The sequence below is a fragment of the Mobula hypostoma genome, chromosome 9, assembly GCF_963921235.1.
Source record: "Mobula hypostoma chromosome 9, sMobHyp1.1, whole genome shotgun sequence".
NCBI classification, from domain to species: domain Eukaryota; kingdom Metazoa; phylum Chordata; class Chondrichthyes; order Myliobatiformes; family Myliobatidae; genus Mobula; species Mobula hypostoma.
The window spans coordinates 147548846-147567107 of NC_086105.1; the positions used below are offsets into that span (position 1 = coordinate 147548846).

The 18262-nt window shown below is 49.7% G+C and overlaps 1 protein-coding gene across 1 annotated transcript in view; it reads right to left on the reverse strand.

Annotated features, from left to right (window-relative positions):
* The window catches only part of LOC134352290 (otoancorin-like), a 75920-nt gene continuing 57658 nt past the window's right edge, over positions 1 to 18262 (reverse strand). The window contains exons 19-24 of the mRNA XM_063059580.1: positions 17645 to 17800; positions 13391 to 13533; positions 11747 to 11883; positions 4905 to 5002; positions 1577 to 1739; positions 1 to 886 (exon numbers count right to left, since the gene is read on the reverse strand). Coding sequence (XP_062915650.1) covers positions 804 to 886; positions 1577 to 1739; positions 4905 to 5002; positions 11747 to 11883; positions 13391 to 13533; positions 17645 to 17800 — 780 coding nt within the window. The 3' untranslated portion in view covers positions 1 to 803. The remainder of the gene's footprint in view (positions 887 to 1576; positions 1740 to 4904; positions 5003 to 11746; positions 11884 to 13390; positions 13534 to 17644; positions 17801 to 18262) is intronic.

An 18262-nucleotide genomic window follows, 5' to 3' on the forward strand; every position in this document is an offset into this window, starting at 1 on the left:
TAAACCTGATTCTGATCTGGGTCTCTATTGTGATCTGAGATTGGGAAGGGGGCAGGGAGAGGGGAATCATGGTTGGGAAAAGGGAAAGGGAGATGGGAGGGAGCAGGAAGCACCAGAGAGGCATTCTATAATAATTAATAAACCAATTGTTTGGAATCAAATTACCTTGCCTGGTGTTTTAGGGCTGGGTGTGTCTGTATCTGTGCCAATCCCCAACCCTGGGGCTCCCTCTCTGCCACCTGTCCCATGGCGCTCCACCCTCACCATTCCCGACACCCTTTGTTCCTGTCCACATTGACAAATACAGTACTGTGCAAAAGTCTGTTTCCTCCTTCATTCCAGAGAGGAGTGGGTCAGGGTCAGTGAGCTGTGGGCACACTATGTTGGCTCCAGAAGTGCAGCCCAGCTGACATGTTTTGTTGCAAACAATGTACTTCACTGCAACACAAACAAAATGCTGGAGGAACTCAGCAGGTCAGGCAGCATCTATGGAAATGAATAACCAGTTGACATATCGGGCTGTGACCCTTCATCAGGACTGAAAGGAAGGAGGAAGGTGGCAGAATAAGAATAACACATTTCACTGAATATTTCGATGTACGTGTGATAAATAAAGATAATTATATCTTTTTAAAGACGGCATCAGGAATTGAACCCTGATCAGTGATTGCTGGTGCTGTAAAGTGTTACACTAATCTGTGTCTTTGTAGCTAGCCACGTCGCGTTGACAGGGACATCTACAGCCTGTGACCATTCGAAAGTACAAATAGCGTGTGCTGGGACACGGCGACTCGGTCTGACCCTCAGGAAACAAAACACATAGCAGTTGCGGCAGCCCAGAGCAGGAGGCATAGGTCACCACGGCAAGCTGAACCTGTTAGAAAGTCTAATGAATGAAAGGAATGATTAGACACAGGAGACACAGCAATGTAACACAAAAACAATTATTCCTCTGTGCTTGGTTCACAGAACAGTGAAACTCTGTCGATCTGGCACTCTCGAGATTTGTTGGCACTGGTCTGCGCATTGTCTGGACTGCTGGATCTTATATTTACCAAAACTTCAAAACATTTTAAATTCATGTCTTGTATTTATAAGTGATCCCAGTAAGTCTAAAGGGTGTGTTAGAAATCAGATCCAGGTGAGTGTAAAGGTAGTTTATGAGGGGCAGGCTTTTTCCACTGAGGTTGGATGAGACTAGAGGTTGTGGGTTCAGGGTAAAAGATGAAATGTTTAAGAGGAACCTGAGAGGAAACTTCTTCACTCAGAGGGTGGTGAGAGTTGCCAGTGGAAGTGATGGATGTGAGGCAGATTAATGGTTTGGCACGGACTAGATGGGCCAAAAGGCCTGTTTCTGTGCTGTAGTGTTCTATGTGTGGATTGGTGTCCCGGTGCAGATGGGAAAGGGGTCTGAATCCTGATGGGCTGATGGGGAGGGGGACATACGGTCCAGTGTGGGTGGGAAGGGGACCAGGGTCCCATTGTGGTCGGGAGGGGGTCCTCAGATCCCGGTGAGTTGATGGGGAGGGTGAGTTATATCCCCAGCTCAGCACAGCAACGACTCCCCACTCACTACCTGTAATCGGGGAAGTGGAGGGGGGCGTCTCCTCTGCTTCGCCGCCGTCCCTGGCAGCCCGCAGGCTGGAGGTCTGGTCCGGGTCCAGTGCTGCCGTCTGGGCCTCAGTCACGGCAGCCGCATTCTCTGGCCCCAGGCTCAGCAGCTGTTGTGGGGAGAGCGCCTGTAGGAGAGGAAAACCACAGGCCAATCTGCCCATCACACACCTGGCCCGCCACGGCACACTCGTCCGTCACTGACCCATCAATCACTCATCTGGCCACGCGGGCATGAAATGCAACAACTGCTGCAGTTGCTCGGGGGGAGAGAGGGGGAGGGGAGGGGAGTGGGAGGGGAGGGGAGGGGAGAGGGAGGGGAGGGGAGGGGAGAGGGAGGGGAGGGGGACAGGGTGAGGAGAGGAGGGGGAGGGGGAGGAGAGGGTGGGGGAGAGGAGGGGGAGGGAGAGGAGGAGGGGGAGAGGGAGAGGAGGAGGGGAGGAGGGGAGGGGAGAGGATGGGGAGAGGAGGGTAGGAGGAGGGGGAGAGGGAGAGGGTGGGGAGAGGAGGGGAGGAGGAGGGGGAGAGGGAGGAGAGGGTGGGGGAGAGGAGGGGGAGGGAGAGGAGGAGGGGGAGAGGGAGAGGAGGAGGAGGGGAGGAGGAGGGGAGGGGAGAGGGTGGGGAGAGGAGGGTAGGAGGAGGGGGAGAGGGAGAGGGTGGGGAGAGGAGGGGAGGAGGAGGGGAGGGGAGAGGATGGGGAGAGGAGGGTAGGAGGAGGGGGAGAGGGAGAGGGTGGGGAGAGGAGGGGAGGAGGAGGGGGAGAGGGAGGAGAGGGTGGGGGAGAGGAGGGGGAGGGAGAGGAGGAGGGGGAGAGGGAGAGGAGGAGGAGGGGAGGAGGAGGGGAGGGGAGAGGGTGGGGAGAGGAGGGGAGGAGGAGGGGGAGAGGGAGAGGGTGGGGAGAGGAGGGGAGGAGGAGGGGGAGAGGGAGAGGGTGGGGAGAGGAGGGGAGGAGGAGGGGGAGAGGGAGAGGGTGGGGAGAGGAGGGGAGGAGGAGGGGGAGAGGGAGGAGAGGGTGGGGGAGAGGAGGGGGAGGGAGAGGAGGAGGGGGAGAGGGAGAGGAGGAGGAGGGGAGGAGGAGGGGAGGGGAGAGGGTGGGGAGAGGAGGGGAGGAGGAGGGGGAGAGGGAGAGGGTGGGGAGAGGAGGGGAGGAGGAGGGGGAGAGGGAGAGGGTGGGGAGAGGAGGGGAGGAGGAGGGGGAGAGGGAGAGGGTGGGGAGAGGAGGGGAGGAGGAGGAGGAGGAGGAGGGGAGGGGAGAGAGTGGGGAGAGGAGGGGAGGAGGAGGGGGAGAGGGAGAGGGTGGGGAGAGGAGGGGAGGAGGGGGAGGAGAAGGGGAGGGGAGAGGGAAGGGGAGAGGAGGACAGAGAGAGGGGAGAGAGATTGAGAGAGAGATGGAGAGAGAGAGTTGGAGAGAGGCAGAGGGAGATACTGAGAAAGAGAGAGCGAGAGAGAGATAGATCGATGGAGACAGACAGAAAGAGAGATTGAGAGACATAGTGAGAGAGAGAGATACAGAATAAGAGAGAGGGCAGAACAGAGTGAGGGACAGAGAGAGAGGGAGACAGACAGAGAGATACAAGGAGAATATTGGGAATACTTGGAGTATTGTGTTCAGTTCCAGTCATCTCATTACAGGAAGGATATGGAGGCTTTAGAGAGGGAGCAGAGGAGATTTACCAGGATGTTACCTGGACTGGAGAGCATGTCTTATGAGAACAACTGAGCGAGCTGGGGCTTTTCACTTTGGAGTGAAGGAGGACGAGAGGACCTGATGGAGTGGTACAAGATGGGGAGGTATAGGTGGAGTTCCGAGACCAACATGGATCAGCCGCAGTTGTATTGAATACTGTAGTGGGGTTGGACGAAGGGGCCGAGTGGCCTCCTCTGCTCCTGTGTTTTTGTGCTCCAGTAAATCTGGATAATGATCAGGACAAAACCATTTCACATTGCTTTTTATAAAGTTTCTCGAAACCAAAGCACAACTCTGAGTTACCCCTCTCCAGAACGTAGAACACTACACCAGACCAATGCTTCAGCCCTTGACCTTTCAGCCTAGTCCAAGATCAATTGAGCCCTTCCCTCCCACATAACCCTCCATTACCATCCACGTGCCCAAAGGTCTCTTAAATGCCCCTAATGTATCTGCCCCTACCACCACCCCCGGCAGCGTGTTCCACACCCACCAGGCTCTGTGTAAAAACCTACCTCTGATATCCCCTCGCCCCTATACTTTCCCCCACACACCTTATAATTATGCCTCTTGAATTACCATTTTCTGCCCTAGGAAAAAAGGCACTAACAGTTCACTCTGTCAATGTCTCTTATCATCTTGCATACCGCTAGCAAGACATCTCTCATCCTCCTTCACTCCAAAGAAAAACAGCCCTTGCTCATTCAGCTTACCTTCACAAGACACGCTCTCTAATCCAGGCAGCATCTGAGAAGGCTAAAGAAATTTGGCCTGTCCCCTAAAACCCTCACTAATTTTTATAGATGCACCGTAGAAAGCATTCTTCTAGGGTGCATCACAACCTGGTATGGAAGTTGTCCTGTCCAAGACCGGAAGAAGCTGCAGAAGATCGTGAACACGGCCCAGCACATCACACAAACCAATCTTCCGTCCTTGGACTCACTTTACACCGCACGCTGTCGGAGCAGTGCTGCCAGGATAATCAAGGACACAACCCACCCAGCCAACACACTTTTCGTCCCTCTTCCCTCCGGGAGAAGGTTCAGGAGCCTGAAGACTCATACGGCCAGATTTAGGAACAGCTTCTTTCCAACTGTGATAAGACTGCTGAACGGATCCTGACCCGGATCTGGGCCGTACCCTCCAAATATCTGGACCTGCCTCGTTTTTTTTTGCACTACCTTACTTTCCCTTTTCTATTTTCTATTTATGATTTATAATTTAAATTTTTATTATATTTACTATGGATTTGTACTCCAGGGAGCGGGAAGGCGCAGAATCAAATTTCGCTGTGATGATTGTACGCTCTAGTATCAATTGTTTGGCGACAATAAAGTAAAGTAAGTAAATCTCCTCTGCACCCTCGCTAAAGCTTCCACATCCTTCCTTTAATGAGGTGACCAGATCTGAACACAAGGGCAGGCAGCTATGTAACTTCTCGCAGCAACTGGTATATTTGTCAGGGGTGTAGTATGTCCCCCTCCCCACCCCTAGACCATGAGCAGATGAGCTTACACACACAGCGGATACTCATTGCACTAGTGCAAGCTTGAGACTGCAACCGTCAACGACATCCCCGGGACCAGGGACAGTCTGGTCTCCTCACCTGGAATACGTCGGCAGGTAGTGCAGCTACCGCTGCTGGCTTGAAATAGGGCATCAGGTCCCGGTTCAGGTCCTTAATCTCCTCCCGACTCATCCCGGCTGCAAAGGAGTTCGTGGGTGAACAGTGAGAGGCTGTAACACAACAAGGAAGTCTACAAGCCCACCACCTCCCCACCCAGCAGCCCCCAGCAACAACAGTGCCTCATGGAGGGTCCATCAAGCTGGTTGTGGGGAGAGCTTTGCGCCAGAACCATATGCCCCCTCCCAAAGGGAAAAGAAGGTTCTGGCAGCCTCCCGCAGAACGGGAATCCCACACAATGAGGCCACATTGGACGATGATTTTCCATCTGGGTAGCCTTCAATCTGATGGTATAAACATCAATCTCTCCAGCTTCCAGATATTCCCCCTACTCCCACTTTTCCTGCTCTCTTTTTCCACTCTGGTTCCCCTCTCCTCCCTTCTCTTCTCCTCACCTGTCCGTCACCTCCCACTGGTTCCCTCCTCCTTCCCTTTCTCCCATGGTCCACTCTCCTCTCCTATCAGATTCCTTCTTCTCCAGCCCTTTACCATTCCCACCTATCACCTCCCAATTTCTCACTTCATCCCCCCCTCCCCCTCACCTGGTCTCCTCACAAACTTTCAATTCCCTGACTCCGACCATCCCATTTTCACCAGGGATGTCCAGTCCCTATACAAGACCAGCCAGTTTGCCTCCACCACCACCCTCAACCATCTGACAGAACTGGTCCTCACCCTTAACAAGTTCTCCTTTGGCTTCTCCCACTTTCTCCAGACTCAAGAGGTAGCCATGGGCATTTGCCTGGGACCCAGCTGTGCCTGCTTTTCCATTGGCTACGCTGAATAATCCATGTTCAAAGCCTTCCCCGTTATACTCCCCAACTCTTCCTCTGCTACGTTGGCGCTGCTTCATGCACCCACGCTGAGCTGGTCAATTTCACCAACCTTGCCTCAACCTTTCACCCTGCCCTTGAATTTACCTGGTCCATTTCTAACACCTCCTCCCCCTTTCTCTACCTCACTCTCGCCATCTCCGGAGACAAACTGTCTACCAACATCTTTTATAAACCTACTAATTCCCATGGAAATCTTGACAGTAGCCCTTCCCATCCTATCTCCTGTCAAGATGCCGTTCCCTTTCCTCCGTTCCGTCATCTCCGCTGCATCTGCTTCCAGGACGCGGCTTTCCATTCCAGGACATCAGTGATGTCCTCCTTCTTCAGAGAATGGGGTTTTCTTCCCTCCGCCATCGATGCTGCCCTCACCCGCATCTCCTCCATTTCCCCTTCTTCCCGCCGCCTTAACAGGGAATCTTCTCTCCCTGCCCTCCCAGTCGACCCACCCACTTCCTCCCTCACCTCCGTTCAGTCCCCTAAACAGTCCTTCCAGGTACCTCACCTACATTCCTCCTTCCTGTTCCCCTCCCCAGCCCTTTCCCTTTATTCCATCGTCTCCCATCTTCTTCAGCCCTTCCACTTATTACGTGGCAATCTCCTCCCTGCGTCATCTGCCTATCAGCCCATCACCTGTATCCCCCTATCACCTGCCACCTCTTGCTCCACACCTACCCCACCACCTTTTCTATCCCCCTCCTTCTTCCAGTACCGACCCGAAACGTCGACCCTCCACTTCCTTCCACGGGGGGGTGAACAGTGAGAGGCCGTAACACAACAAGGAAGTCTACAACCCCACCACCTCCCCACCCAGCAGCCCCCAGCAACAGCAGTGCCTCTTGCTGCCCGAACCATTGAGTTCCTCCAGCACTTTGTGTGTCGATATAGAACATTACCACACAATACAGATTCTTCAGCCCACAATGTTGTGCTGACCTTTTAACCTGCTCCAAGATCAATCTAACCCTTGCCTCCCACATAGCTCTCCTTTTTTTTTATCTGATCCCTGTGCCTATCTGAGAATTTCTTAAATGTCCCTAATGTATCTGCCTCGACCACCACCCCTGCACCCACCACTCTCGGTGTAAAGAACCTATCTCTGACATCCCCCGTACTTTCCTCCGATCACCTTAAAATCATGTCCCTCATAGTAGCTGTTTCCACTGGGTCTTTAGCTGTCCACTCGATCTTTGCATCTCACCATTTTACACCTTCATCAAGTCACCTCTCATCATCCTTCATTCCAAAGGGAAAAGCCCTAACTCTCTCAACTTATCCTCATAAGACGAGCTCTCTAATCCATGCAGGCAACCTCTTTAAACTTCTACATACTTCCTATAATGAGGTGACCAGAACTGAACACTGTGTGGTCTACACAGTGTTTTATAGTAAAATTATCTTTATTTGTCACGTACATTGAATCATACAGTGAAACAAGTCATTTGTGTCAAATCAAATCGGCGAGGGCTGGGCTGGGCACTGTTCCCTCGCAGCGCACAGTAACTGAAATACTCCCGCGCACATGGCCTTTGTTACCATGCGGGGGGAGTTTTCTTTTATATCATTTTGAAATTATGTTAATTCTGTATTATTGTGATATCTATGTTAATATAATTGTGAACTACCCTGTAATTATGTTACTGAAAATAATTCATACATTTCCTAAATATTAAACATACCATAACCTTTACCAATGAAACATTTTAGAGCTTCGATGAATTTACATTGTCTGTGTTACAAGTTACAAATTGTAACAATAAACACAGAATGGAAATCAATAACTCATTGTTCACTAGCCTGCTGAACACTGACACTGTCTAGTCAAAACATTTTACTTTTGCCATTCTGCCTGTCAGTTGTTTAGATTGTCTGGACATTGTTTACACGTGTTGTGAGTTGTGGTTTGTGTTTGATGTGCAAATTACAAAAAAAAATCATTAAAAATGCTGCGCAGTTTTCAGGCTGCATAAAAATTTCATGATCAGAGCAATGGTTGGTGTGCGCAGCTGTAAAAAGTATTAGAGGGCATGCTGGTGCTGGGTAGCCCACACATGTCACCATGCTTCCAGTGCCAGCTTTGCATGCCCACAACTAATGAAGGCCAACACACATACACTTTCTTCACCACTCTGTCAATTTAAATGGAAGCTTTGAGGGATCTACGAATGTGGAGCCCAAGATCTCTCTGTTCTGCCACAATGCTAAGAATCCTGCCATTATTCCAAGAATTGCAAGATCTTCCGGCATCTGCAGCCTCTCTTGTCACATTCCAGTGCCATCTTCAAGTTTGCTGATAAAGGTAGTGATGAATCAGCATAGAGGAGGGAGATTGAAAATCTGGCTGAGTGGTGTCATAACAACCTTTCACTTAACATCAGCAAGACCAAGGAACTGATTATGGATTTCAGGATTAGGAAACCAGAGGTCCATGAACCAGTCCTCACTGGAGGATCAGAGGTGAAGAGGGTCAGCAACATTAAACTCCTAGGTGTTATTATTTTGGAGGACCTGTCCTGGGCCCTGAGGTACAAGTGCAATTATGAAGGAAGCACAGAAGCACCTCTACTTCCTTAGGAGTTTGTAGAAATTTGGCATGACATCTAAAACTTTGACAAACTTCTATAAGTGCATATTGACTGGCTGCATCACTGCCTGCTATGGAAACACCAATACCCTTGTATGGGAAATCCTGCAAAAAGTTGTGGATATGGCCCAGTCCACAACAGGTAAAGCCCTCCCCTCCATTGAGCACATCTACATGAAACGTTGTTGTAGGAAGGCAGCCTCCATCATCAGACAACCCCCACCACCAGGACATGCTCCCTTTTTGCTGCTGCCGTCATGAGGAAGATACAGGAGCCTCAGGACTTACACCAGGTTCAGGAACAGTTACCCCTCAACCATCAGGCTCTTGAACCAGAGGGGATAACTTCACTTGACTGGGGCAACTTCACCTGCCCCACCATCGAAATGTTCTCACAACCGGTAGACTCACGTTCAAGAACTCTCCATCTTATGTTCTCGATATCTATTGCTCATTTATTTATATTATTGTTTCTTGTTTTTGCATTTGCAGTTTGTTGTCTTCTGCACTCTGGCTGAAATCACTAGTCTGGCAATCGTTCGTTGATTCTGTTATAATTACTGTTCTATAGATTTGTTGAGTATGTCCACAGGAAAATGAATCTCAGAGTTGAATATGGTGACATATACGTACTTCGACAGTAACGTTTACTTTGAACAGGAATTAACCTCCCATTTCGAGCAGAGTGATTGGCAGAGCACCACTTCCACCAGGAGGGGACAGCAGCATACAGCTCTCCTTCAGCACCCCAGGCAGTGTAGTCGCAGACATGCCCTCCCTCCTATCGACGTTGTGTTGACCGGCCACGAGGGCTCGGTGCTGTCCGTCCCCAAAAACCTGAAACTGTTATCTCACCATGCATGAATAGTGGGGCTTGTTCCTGAACTCAGTTATTATTTCTTTAGTCTTCTTGATGTTGAGTGATAGGTTGTGTTGTGCTTTCTGCACCAATTGGACAGTTTCAGCACATCCTCTCTATGTTGTGGAGACGCTGTAGAGAGCTGGGCCAGTGACAGGGACAACAGTTCCTTCTGCTGACACAGTCAGAGCAGCCACAGGGGCGAGGGGCGTTTATTGAGGTACAAGAGAATGCAAATATTGAATCTGGAGCAACACATCTGGCACCTAAAGATGGCAGCGTTCATCATTAAAGATCCTCATCACCCTCTTCTCGTTACCCCTCCTCGGAGGAGGTGGTTCAGGAGTGTAGCAGTCAGCGTAAAGCATTACAGCAGCTCATGTCAGATCAGGGATCAATTCCCACCGTTGCTGTAAGGAGTTTGTACGTTCTCCCCGTGTGACTGTGTGGGTTTCCACCCGTGGCTCCAGTTTCCTCCCACATTCCAAAGACCAACTCTGCAGTTTGTTTCTGGGTCCTGAACCAGCTCCGTGACTGTGGCCTGCAGCCATTAGCACACCCCTCAACCCTGAACCAGCTCTGTGGCTGTGGCCTGCAACCATTAGCACACCCCTCAACCCTGAACCAGCTCTGTGACTGTGGCCTGCAGCCATTAGCACTCGCCTCGGCCCTGAAAAGCATCAGCACTCGCCTTGGCCCTGAACCGGCTCTGTGGCTGTGGCCCCACTCTCGGGGACACTGCAAATAAATGTTCTGTTCTGTGTGTTATTCATTACTTTTTTATTGTTTGTTCGATTTGCTTGCACATTGGGTGCTTGATGGTCTTTGCTGTGTGGGCTTGTTTTAAAATGGTTTGTTCCATGGTGTTCCTTTGTTCTGTGGCTGCCTGCAAGAAGACAGATCTCAAGGTTGTGTACAGTAGATATACTTTGATAATAAGTGTACTTTGAACTTTGAACTTTGGGGTTAGTGAGTTGTGGCGCTGGAAATGTGACAACATTTTGTGGGCTGCCCTCAGGACAATTCTCGCTGATTAGATTTGGCACAAATGACGCATTTCATTGCATGTTTTGATGAGCATGTGACAAATAAAACTAATTTCTGTTTCCAATGACTCAGGAACAGCTTTTTCCTCTCTGCCATCAGATTCCTGAACAGTTCATGAAACCATGAACAACTACCTCATTCTCCCTTCGTTTCGCTCAGATTTCTCGGTAATTGACATTAATTTCATGTTTTTGCCCTTTGCCACTGTCGCTGAACAACAAATTTCGCATCAACACACACAAACTGCCGGAGGAGCTCAGCAGGTCAGGCAGCATCCGTGGAAATGAATGAACGGTCGGCATTTCGGGCCGAGACCCTTACATAGGACGACGCTAATAAACTTGATTCTGATCCTGAACACAGTCTGCAGGAGGAACTCATCTTTAGTTTGGGGTGTGGGGAGGATTTTCAGTCCTTGATGAATTGTCGGCAGCTCCCTCCCTCCCCCAACAGAAGCTTCCCGACCTGCTGGAGTTTCTCCGGCAGACTGTTCCTGAGGAGATATCGGACCGCTGGACTCAATTCTCAGTGCCCTGTGCCGGAGGGGTGACAGTCGGCAGTGGGGAGAGAGAATCTCTTTTAAATCTTTCATCTCAATCCAATGCTGTCTAGGTTTAGACTCCCCTACCCTGGGGAAAGGACTTTGACTATTCACCTTATCAATAGCCCTCAATGTTTACAAACTTCTAGAATTAGGACTTGCCAGTACTCCTTAAAGGAGTTTTGGTAGGGACAGGGAATTCCTTACGGGAGTTTCGGTGGTAGGGCTAGAGAATTCCTTGCGGGAGTTTCGGTGGTAGGAACAGGGAATTTCATTCAGGGAGGGAATTTATTTATTTCAAGATAGAGGACAATTACAGGCCTTTCTGGCCCAACGAGGCCAGGCCGCTCAGTTACACCCATGTGACTAGTTAACCTACTAACCCGGCTGTACGTCTTCGGAATAAGACCATAAGACAAAGGAGCAGAATTAGGCCATTCAGCCCATCATGTCTGCTCTGCTATTCCATCATGGCTGATTTATTATCCCTCTCAACCCCATTCACCTGCCTTCTCCTTGTGGGAGGAAACTGGAACATCCAGAGGAAACCCATGTGTTCATGGGGAGAATGTACAAACTCCTTACAGGCAGTAGTGGGAATTGAACCTGTGTTGCTGGTACTGTAATAACGCTGACACCCCATATCGACGGGAATGCGGGGAGCTGGTGGGATTAGTCCAACGTGCTGGTCAGTACAGATATGGTGGGACAAACGGTCAGTTTCCATGCCAGCTAAATCTATCACTGTTGTCCAGTCCAATCCTAGGGCTCAGCTCTTGTCCACCGTGACCCACGCCCCGTTCCCTCCACCACACGTGGCCAAGCTCCCTCTTGTCCACCGTGACCCCTGTTCCCCCCACCACACGCAGCCAAGCTCCCTCATGACCCTTACTTCCTGACCTGCCACTGCTCCAACTTCCCAGAGGATGAAGCCCGGCCACTGGCGGATGTCTCCGAACACCTCCCTCGCCTTCCTTAGCAGCCTCTGCCGCACCTCCAGGCTGCAGGTGACCTCGCCAACCCTTGCTGCTGCGACACTGCGAGAGGCAGAGGGTGATCACTGGGTGCAGCCATCACTTTACGGAGGAGCACATTCCGCCAGGCTCGAGACTATTGAACTGTCCCCGATTCCCCAAAATGGACTCTTGGCCTCACAATCTCTCTCGCTGTGACCTCGCACCTTATTGTCTCCCCGCACTGCACTCTCTCTGTAACTTTATTCTGTGTTCTGTTATTGTTTTACCTTGCTCGTCCTCAATGCGCCAGCCGTGTAATGATCTGATCTGTACAAACAGGACATCTCCAAGGAGCAATGCAAGAAAAAGGCAACATCCATCATTAATGACCCCATCACCCAGGTCACACCTTGTTCTCATTGCTACCATCAGGGAGGAGGTACAGCAGCCTGAAGGCACACACTCAACGATTCAGGAACAGCTTCTTCCCCTCTGCCATCCGATTTCTGGATGGGCACTGAATCCACGAACACTACCTTACTACTTTTTTAATTTCTATTTTTGCACTAGTTATTTAATTTCACTATTACATACACACACACACACACACACACATATACACACACTTACTGAAACCCACAGTATTTTTTCTATTATTATGTATTGCATGGTACCGTTGCCACAAAGACAACAGATCTCTCAATGAATGCCAGTGATATTAAACCTGATGCTGACAAGTTTTTCACTCTGTCTCGGTACGTGTGACAACAGTAAACCAAATCCAGTTCTGTCATTGCTTTACCTTGTTCTACCTCAGTGCCCTGTGTAATGACCTGATCTGTGTGAACAGTGTGTAAGACAAGCTTTTCACTGTATCTCAGGGCACCTGACAATAATAAACCAACTCCAATTCCACTCCTCGCGGCCTCTCCCTCGTGCAGCGGTTGTCCCGACAACGCCGTGACCTCGATTCCAGCTTCGCTCTGCCAAGGTACAGTCACCGCCACCGTTTCCACAATGGAAACGCGTGCACACTACCTCGTTATTCTGCTTTGTCGGCACTATTTACTTATCCCTTTGTCACTTATACTAATCTTTTGTCTTGGCTCTGTACTGCTGCTGCAAAAAAAAACACATTTCTCATCATCAAAATCGGTGAAAATAAATCTGATTCAAAACCCGATTCTGATAATGAATCTGATTCTATAGTTGAAGTGAAGTTGAGAGATAACTTCACTTGTCCCATCATTGAGATGTTTCCACAACCCATGGGCTCACTTTCAAGGACTCTTCATCTTGTGTTCTGAATATTTTTTGCTTATTTATTTATTATTATTATTATTTCTTTATTTTTGTACTTGCACAGTCTGTTGTCTTTTGCATACGGGTTGAATGCCCAAGTTGGTGTGGTTTTTCACTGATTCTGTTATGGTTATTACTCTATAGATTTATTCAGTTTCCCACAAGAAAACAAATATCAGGGTTGTATTTGGTGACACAGATGTCCTTTGATCACAAATTTACTTTGAAGTTTTGAATTTTGAAACAAATCCGATTTTGATTCCAACCTGCCAAATGGTCTCCCTACCTGTAGGCGGCAGCGTTCACGGAGTCAACCTCAGAGCTGGTCATCGCGCACAGCAAGCTGCCGAGCCCGGCCAGGGCCCAGCCGTCCAGAGCACCAACCGCCAGGCTCGAGTCTCGGAGAAACCCGTCCAAGATGGCTCTGACCTGCCAGGGAAGAGCAGGTGCTGGACTGTACAAGAAACAATCTGCGCTCTCGTAGCCCCTGTATCCCAGCAGCAAACGTAAGGAGGTGTTAGGATAGGAGAGGAAAGGCTCAGTCAAAGAAAGGAGTTTAAGGAGCCCATGAGAGGTGAAGAGAGAGAGATGCAGAGGTGCAGGGAGGAAATTTCAGAGCTTGTGGCCCGGGCTGCTAAGCCAGTCTCCTTTAAACCCTCCCCACCCTGTCTAAGAACAACCCCAGTGCCTTCTGTCTGAAGGGTGGCACTGTGGTGCAGTGGATAGAGCCAGTGGCTCACAGACCCAGACACACAGGTTCGATCCTGACCTCTGGCACTGTCTGTGTGGAGTTTGTGCGCTCTCCCTGTGACCACACTGGTTCCCCTCAGTCTCTAACCACATCTCCAAGCTGTGGCTCAATGGGCTAATCGGCTGCTGGTCTGTCAGCGACGGGTAGGAGTCTGGGGAAAATTGGAGGGAATGTGGGGAGAATAAATTAGGATTAATGTAAATGGTCTGCACAGGCTCAATGGGCCGAACAGCCTGTTCCTCTGCTCGGTACCTCCCCAGCTCTTCTGCATGCTGGGAATCACCTATTTTTGACGAGAATCAGAAAACCTGCAGATGCTGGAAATCTGGAATAAAAATGAAAAGTGCTGGAGAGACTCAGCAGGTCAGTCAGCATCTGTGGGGAGAGAAACTGTTAATGCTTTAAGGTCAAAGTTCAGTTCTGATTATTTTACATCTTGTCCGGTGCAAACAGAAAGGGACAGTTACTGACCTTGTTGTAAAGGGGCCCTTAGGTACAAGTAAACATAATTCCATGGAACCCTCTGCTAACCACACTGATGTCCAGTGTCTCAGGAGGCTAAAGAAATCTGACATGATGGAAAGATTTGTATTTACTATAGAAAGAGTGCAGAGGTTTCTATGTCCTATAGAAAGCATTCTATCGGGACACATTCTGTAGCTCCTCTGCCCGTGACCTCAAGACACTGCAGAGAGACGTGGACACAGCTCAGCACATCACAGAAACCAGCCTCCCCTCCACTGACTCTGTCTACACTCCTCTCTGCCTCGGTAAAGCAGCCAGCAGAATCAAGGACTTATCCACTTTGAACATTCTCTCTTCTCCTCTCTCCCAGCGGGCAGATTTGGGGAGGCATGTGACGTAGCGGATTAGTGTGATGTTATTACAGAACCAGTGCCCCGGGTTCAATTCCACCGCTGTCTGTAAGGACTGTCTGTCTGTCTGTAAGGACTGTCTGTCTGTCTCTGTCTGTAAGGACTGTCTGTCTGTCTGTCTGTCTGTCTGTAAGGACTCTCTGTCTCTCTGTAAGGACTGTCTGTCTGTCTCTGTCTGTAAGGACTGTCTGTCTGTCTGTCTGTCTGTAAGGACTCTCTGTCTCTCTGTAAGGACTGTCTGTGAGGACTGTCTCTCTGTCTGTAAGGACTGTCTGTCTGTCTCTCTGTCTGTATGTTCTCTGTGACCGCACGCGTTTCCTCCGGGTGCTCTGGTTTCCTCCCACAGTCCAAAGGAAAGCACATTCCACCGGGCTCAATTACCCACTGTTATAAATCTACTGAGCCATCTCAGAGGGGGCCGATCGAGCCTCCAGATGGCTATGGATCAAGAGGTGTGTCCCGTGGACCAGTGCCGCTGGGACACAAGCCAAGGCCGATCAACCCTGGCTGGGTCACCTGAGTGAGAGTGTTTGGTGTTGAAAGACCCGAAACACCTGATGACCCCATGTTATATCACTGATGATGTGTCCCAGCGCATCCCTGGACGTATCTCAGCATCAATGGTTCCCTAGTTAGATAAGGTGAACTCATGACCTCACAATCTACCTCGTTGTGACCTTGCACTTTATTGTCTGTCTGCACTGCACTCTCTCTGTAACTGTGACACATTCTGTTACTGTTTTACCTTGTTCTACCTCAATGCACCGTGTAATGATCTGGTCTGTGTGAACAGTATGCGAGACAAGATTTTCACTGAAAACAGTAACAGAATGCAGAATAGAGTGTCACAGTTACAGAGAGAGTGCAGAGCAGGTAGACAGCAAGGGGCAAGGACATAATGAGATAGATTGTGAGGTCTGGAGTCCATCTTGTTGTAGTAGGGAATGTCTTTGGAATGTGGGTGGAAACTAGAGCACCTGGAGGAAACCCACATGGTCACAGGGAGATGTACAAACTCCTTACAGACAGCAGTGGGATGTAACATTTTATTCTGCATTGTTATTATTTCACTTTGTACTACATTGTCCGGTGTGGCGGGGTGGAGATAGGTCTCTACTAAAGGACATGGAAGGCACTCTTTCACTCCACTACTTGCAGGTCACCCTTGGACAATGTGTGGCACCTGCTTAGCCCACCGATCAGGGTCACATGAACCCATGGGAGTGGGTGGTGGATGGTCGTACAAGCAGCTGGTACAGATCACAAGTCCCGGTTATGTGACCACTGACACCAGGCAGACAATCCCTGAACAGTAATGATAATGGCTGGGGTCATCCGTCTTATAAAGACACTGCCCAGAAGAAGGCGATGGCAAAGTACTTCTGCAGAAAAATTTGCCAAGAACGATCACGGTCATCGAACGACCATGATCATTCACATCATACAACACAGCACATAAAGATGATGTCATATGACACAGCACATAATGATGTCATATGATACAGCACATAATGATGATGTCATACAACACAGCACATAATGATGATGTCATACGACACAGCACATAATGAATGAACCCACTATGACGTACTGTCATGAAATGATCAATATGGATGTCATGCAAAACAAAGATCTTCACTGTTCCTCAGTACACAACAAGATGGACTCCAGACCTCACAATCTATCTCATTATGTCCTTGCACCTTGCTGTCTACCTGCTCTGCACTCTAACTGTAACTGTGACACTCTATTCTGCATTCTGTTCCTGTTATAGGACTATTGAACGGTCCCCTCATATGATAAGAGAAAATCTGCAGATGCTGAAATCTCAGAGCAACACACACAAAATGCTGGAGGAACTCAGCAGGTCATTTGTGGAAAAGAGTAAACCGTTGACATTTCAGGCCGAGACCCTTCATCAGGACTGGAAGGAAAGGGGAGAAGTCAGAGTTAGAAGTTACTGTTTTCCCTTGTTCTACCTCAGCGCACTGTGCAATGATTTGATCTGTAATGAACACTATGCAAGACAAGTTAGAGACAATAACACACCAATTCCAACACATTCCTCTGAGACAGGTTTTTTCACACAGGGGGAGGTGGGGATCAGAAAGAACTGGTTGAAGAGAAGGGCAAAAATGTTTGGGGTCAACAGCCTCTATTGATGCTGCTGCTCGACCAGCTGAGTTCCACCAGCCATTTATTCCTTTTCGCTCTGGATCAAAACATCTGCATCCTCTTGTTTTCACAGTGTCCCAGGTGTGGCCCCATCTAGCACTAATGTTGGCGTGTTTAATCTGTTGTCTGTTTCGCACACATCTGAATTATGCAAATTATTTGTCACATGTACATTGAAACATTCAGGGTGAAATGCCTCGTTTGTGTAAACAACCAACACAGTCCGAGAATGTGCTGGGGGCAGCCCACAAGTGTTGCCAGTTTAGAAGAAAGAGAGGGAGGGGTGACCTCATTGAAACCTATCGAATATTGAGAGGCTTGGATAGCGTGGACATGGAGTGGATGTTTTCTATCATGGGGGAGTCTAGGACCAGAGGGCACAGCATCAGAATAGAAGGAAGAATTTAGAACAGAGATGAGGAGGAATTTGTTTAGCTGGGCGTGTGAATCTGTGGAATTCACTGCCACAGACGGCAGTGGAGGTGAAGTCGTTAGGCATATTTAAAGCAGAGGATGATAGATTCATGATTAATCAGGGGTGTCAAAGGTTATGGGAAGAAGGTAGGAGAATGGGGTTGAGGGATAATAAATCAGCCATCATGGAATGGCAGAACAGAATCGATGGGCTGAACGGCCTAATTTTGCTCTTATGTTAAGAGTGCTGGCAGTACTCAGCAGACCAGGCAGTGTCTGTGAAGAAAGGAACCAAGATAACGTTTTGGGCGTTAGTTGCCCCTACCTGTGGTGGAGACCACTCACTGTGCTGGTTCAGAGCCACCACGGTGTCGATGGAGCCGAGATCGAGCTCCGCAATCTCTTCCTCACTCAGGGAGAGCACGATGCGGCCGAGAGCCCGTACCTGGTGCTTCTTCCAGCCCGGGACAGGGCCCCACACCTGCCGGCAAGGTGTCAGTGACACTGTCAGTGCTCAACTCTCATTTTCTGTTCATGTACATCCCTGAGATTCATCTTGCAGGCAGTCGCAAAGCAAAGAAACTCAACAAGCCTGCACACAACACAGAGACCCTCCCTAACACACCCCCCAACAGAGAAACCCTCCCCAACACACACCCTTCAACTCCCACCACCACTACCCTCCCTCCCCAACACCCCCCCAACAAACAGACCCTCCCCAACACCCCCCAACAGAGAAACCCTCCCCAACACACCCTTCAACTCCCACCACCGCTACCCTCCCTCCCCAACACACCCCCCAACAAAGAGACCCTCCCCAACACACCCCCAACAGAGAAACCCTCCCCAACACACCCTTCAACTCCCACCACCGCTACCCTCCCTCCCCAACACACCCCCAACAAACAGACCCTCCCCAACACCCCCCCAACAAACAGACCCT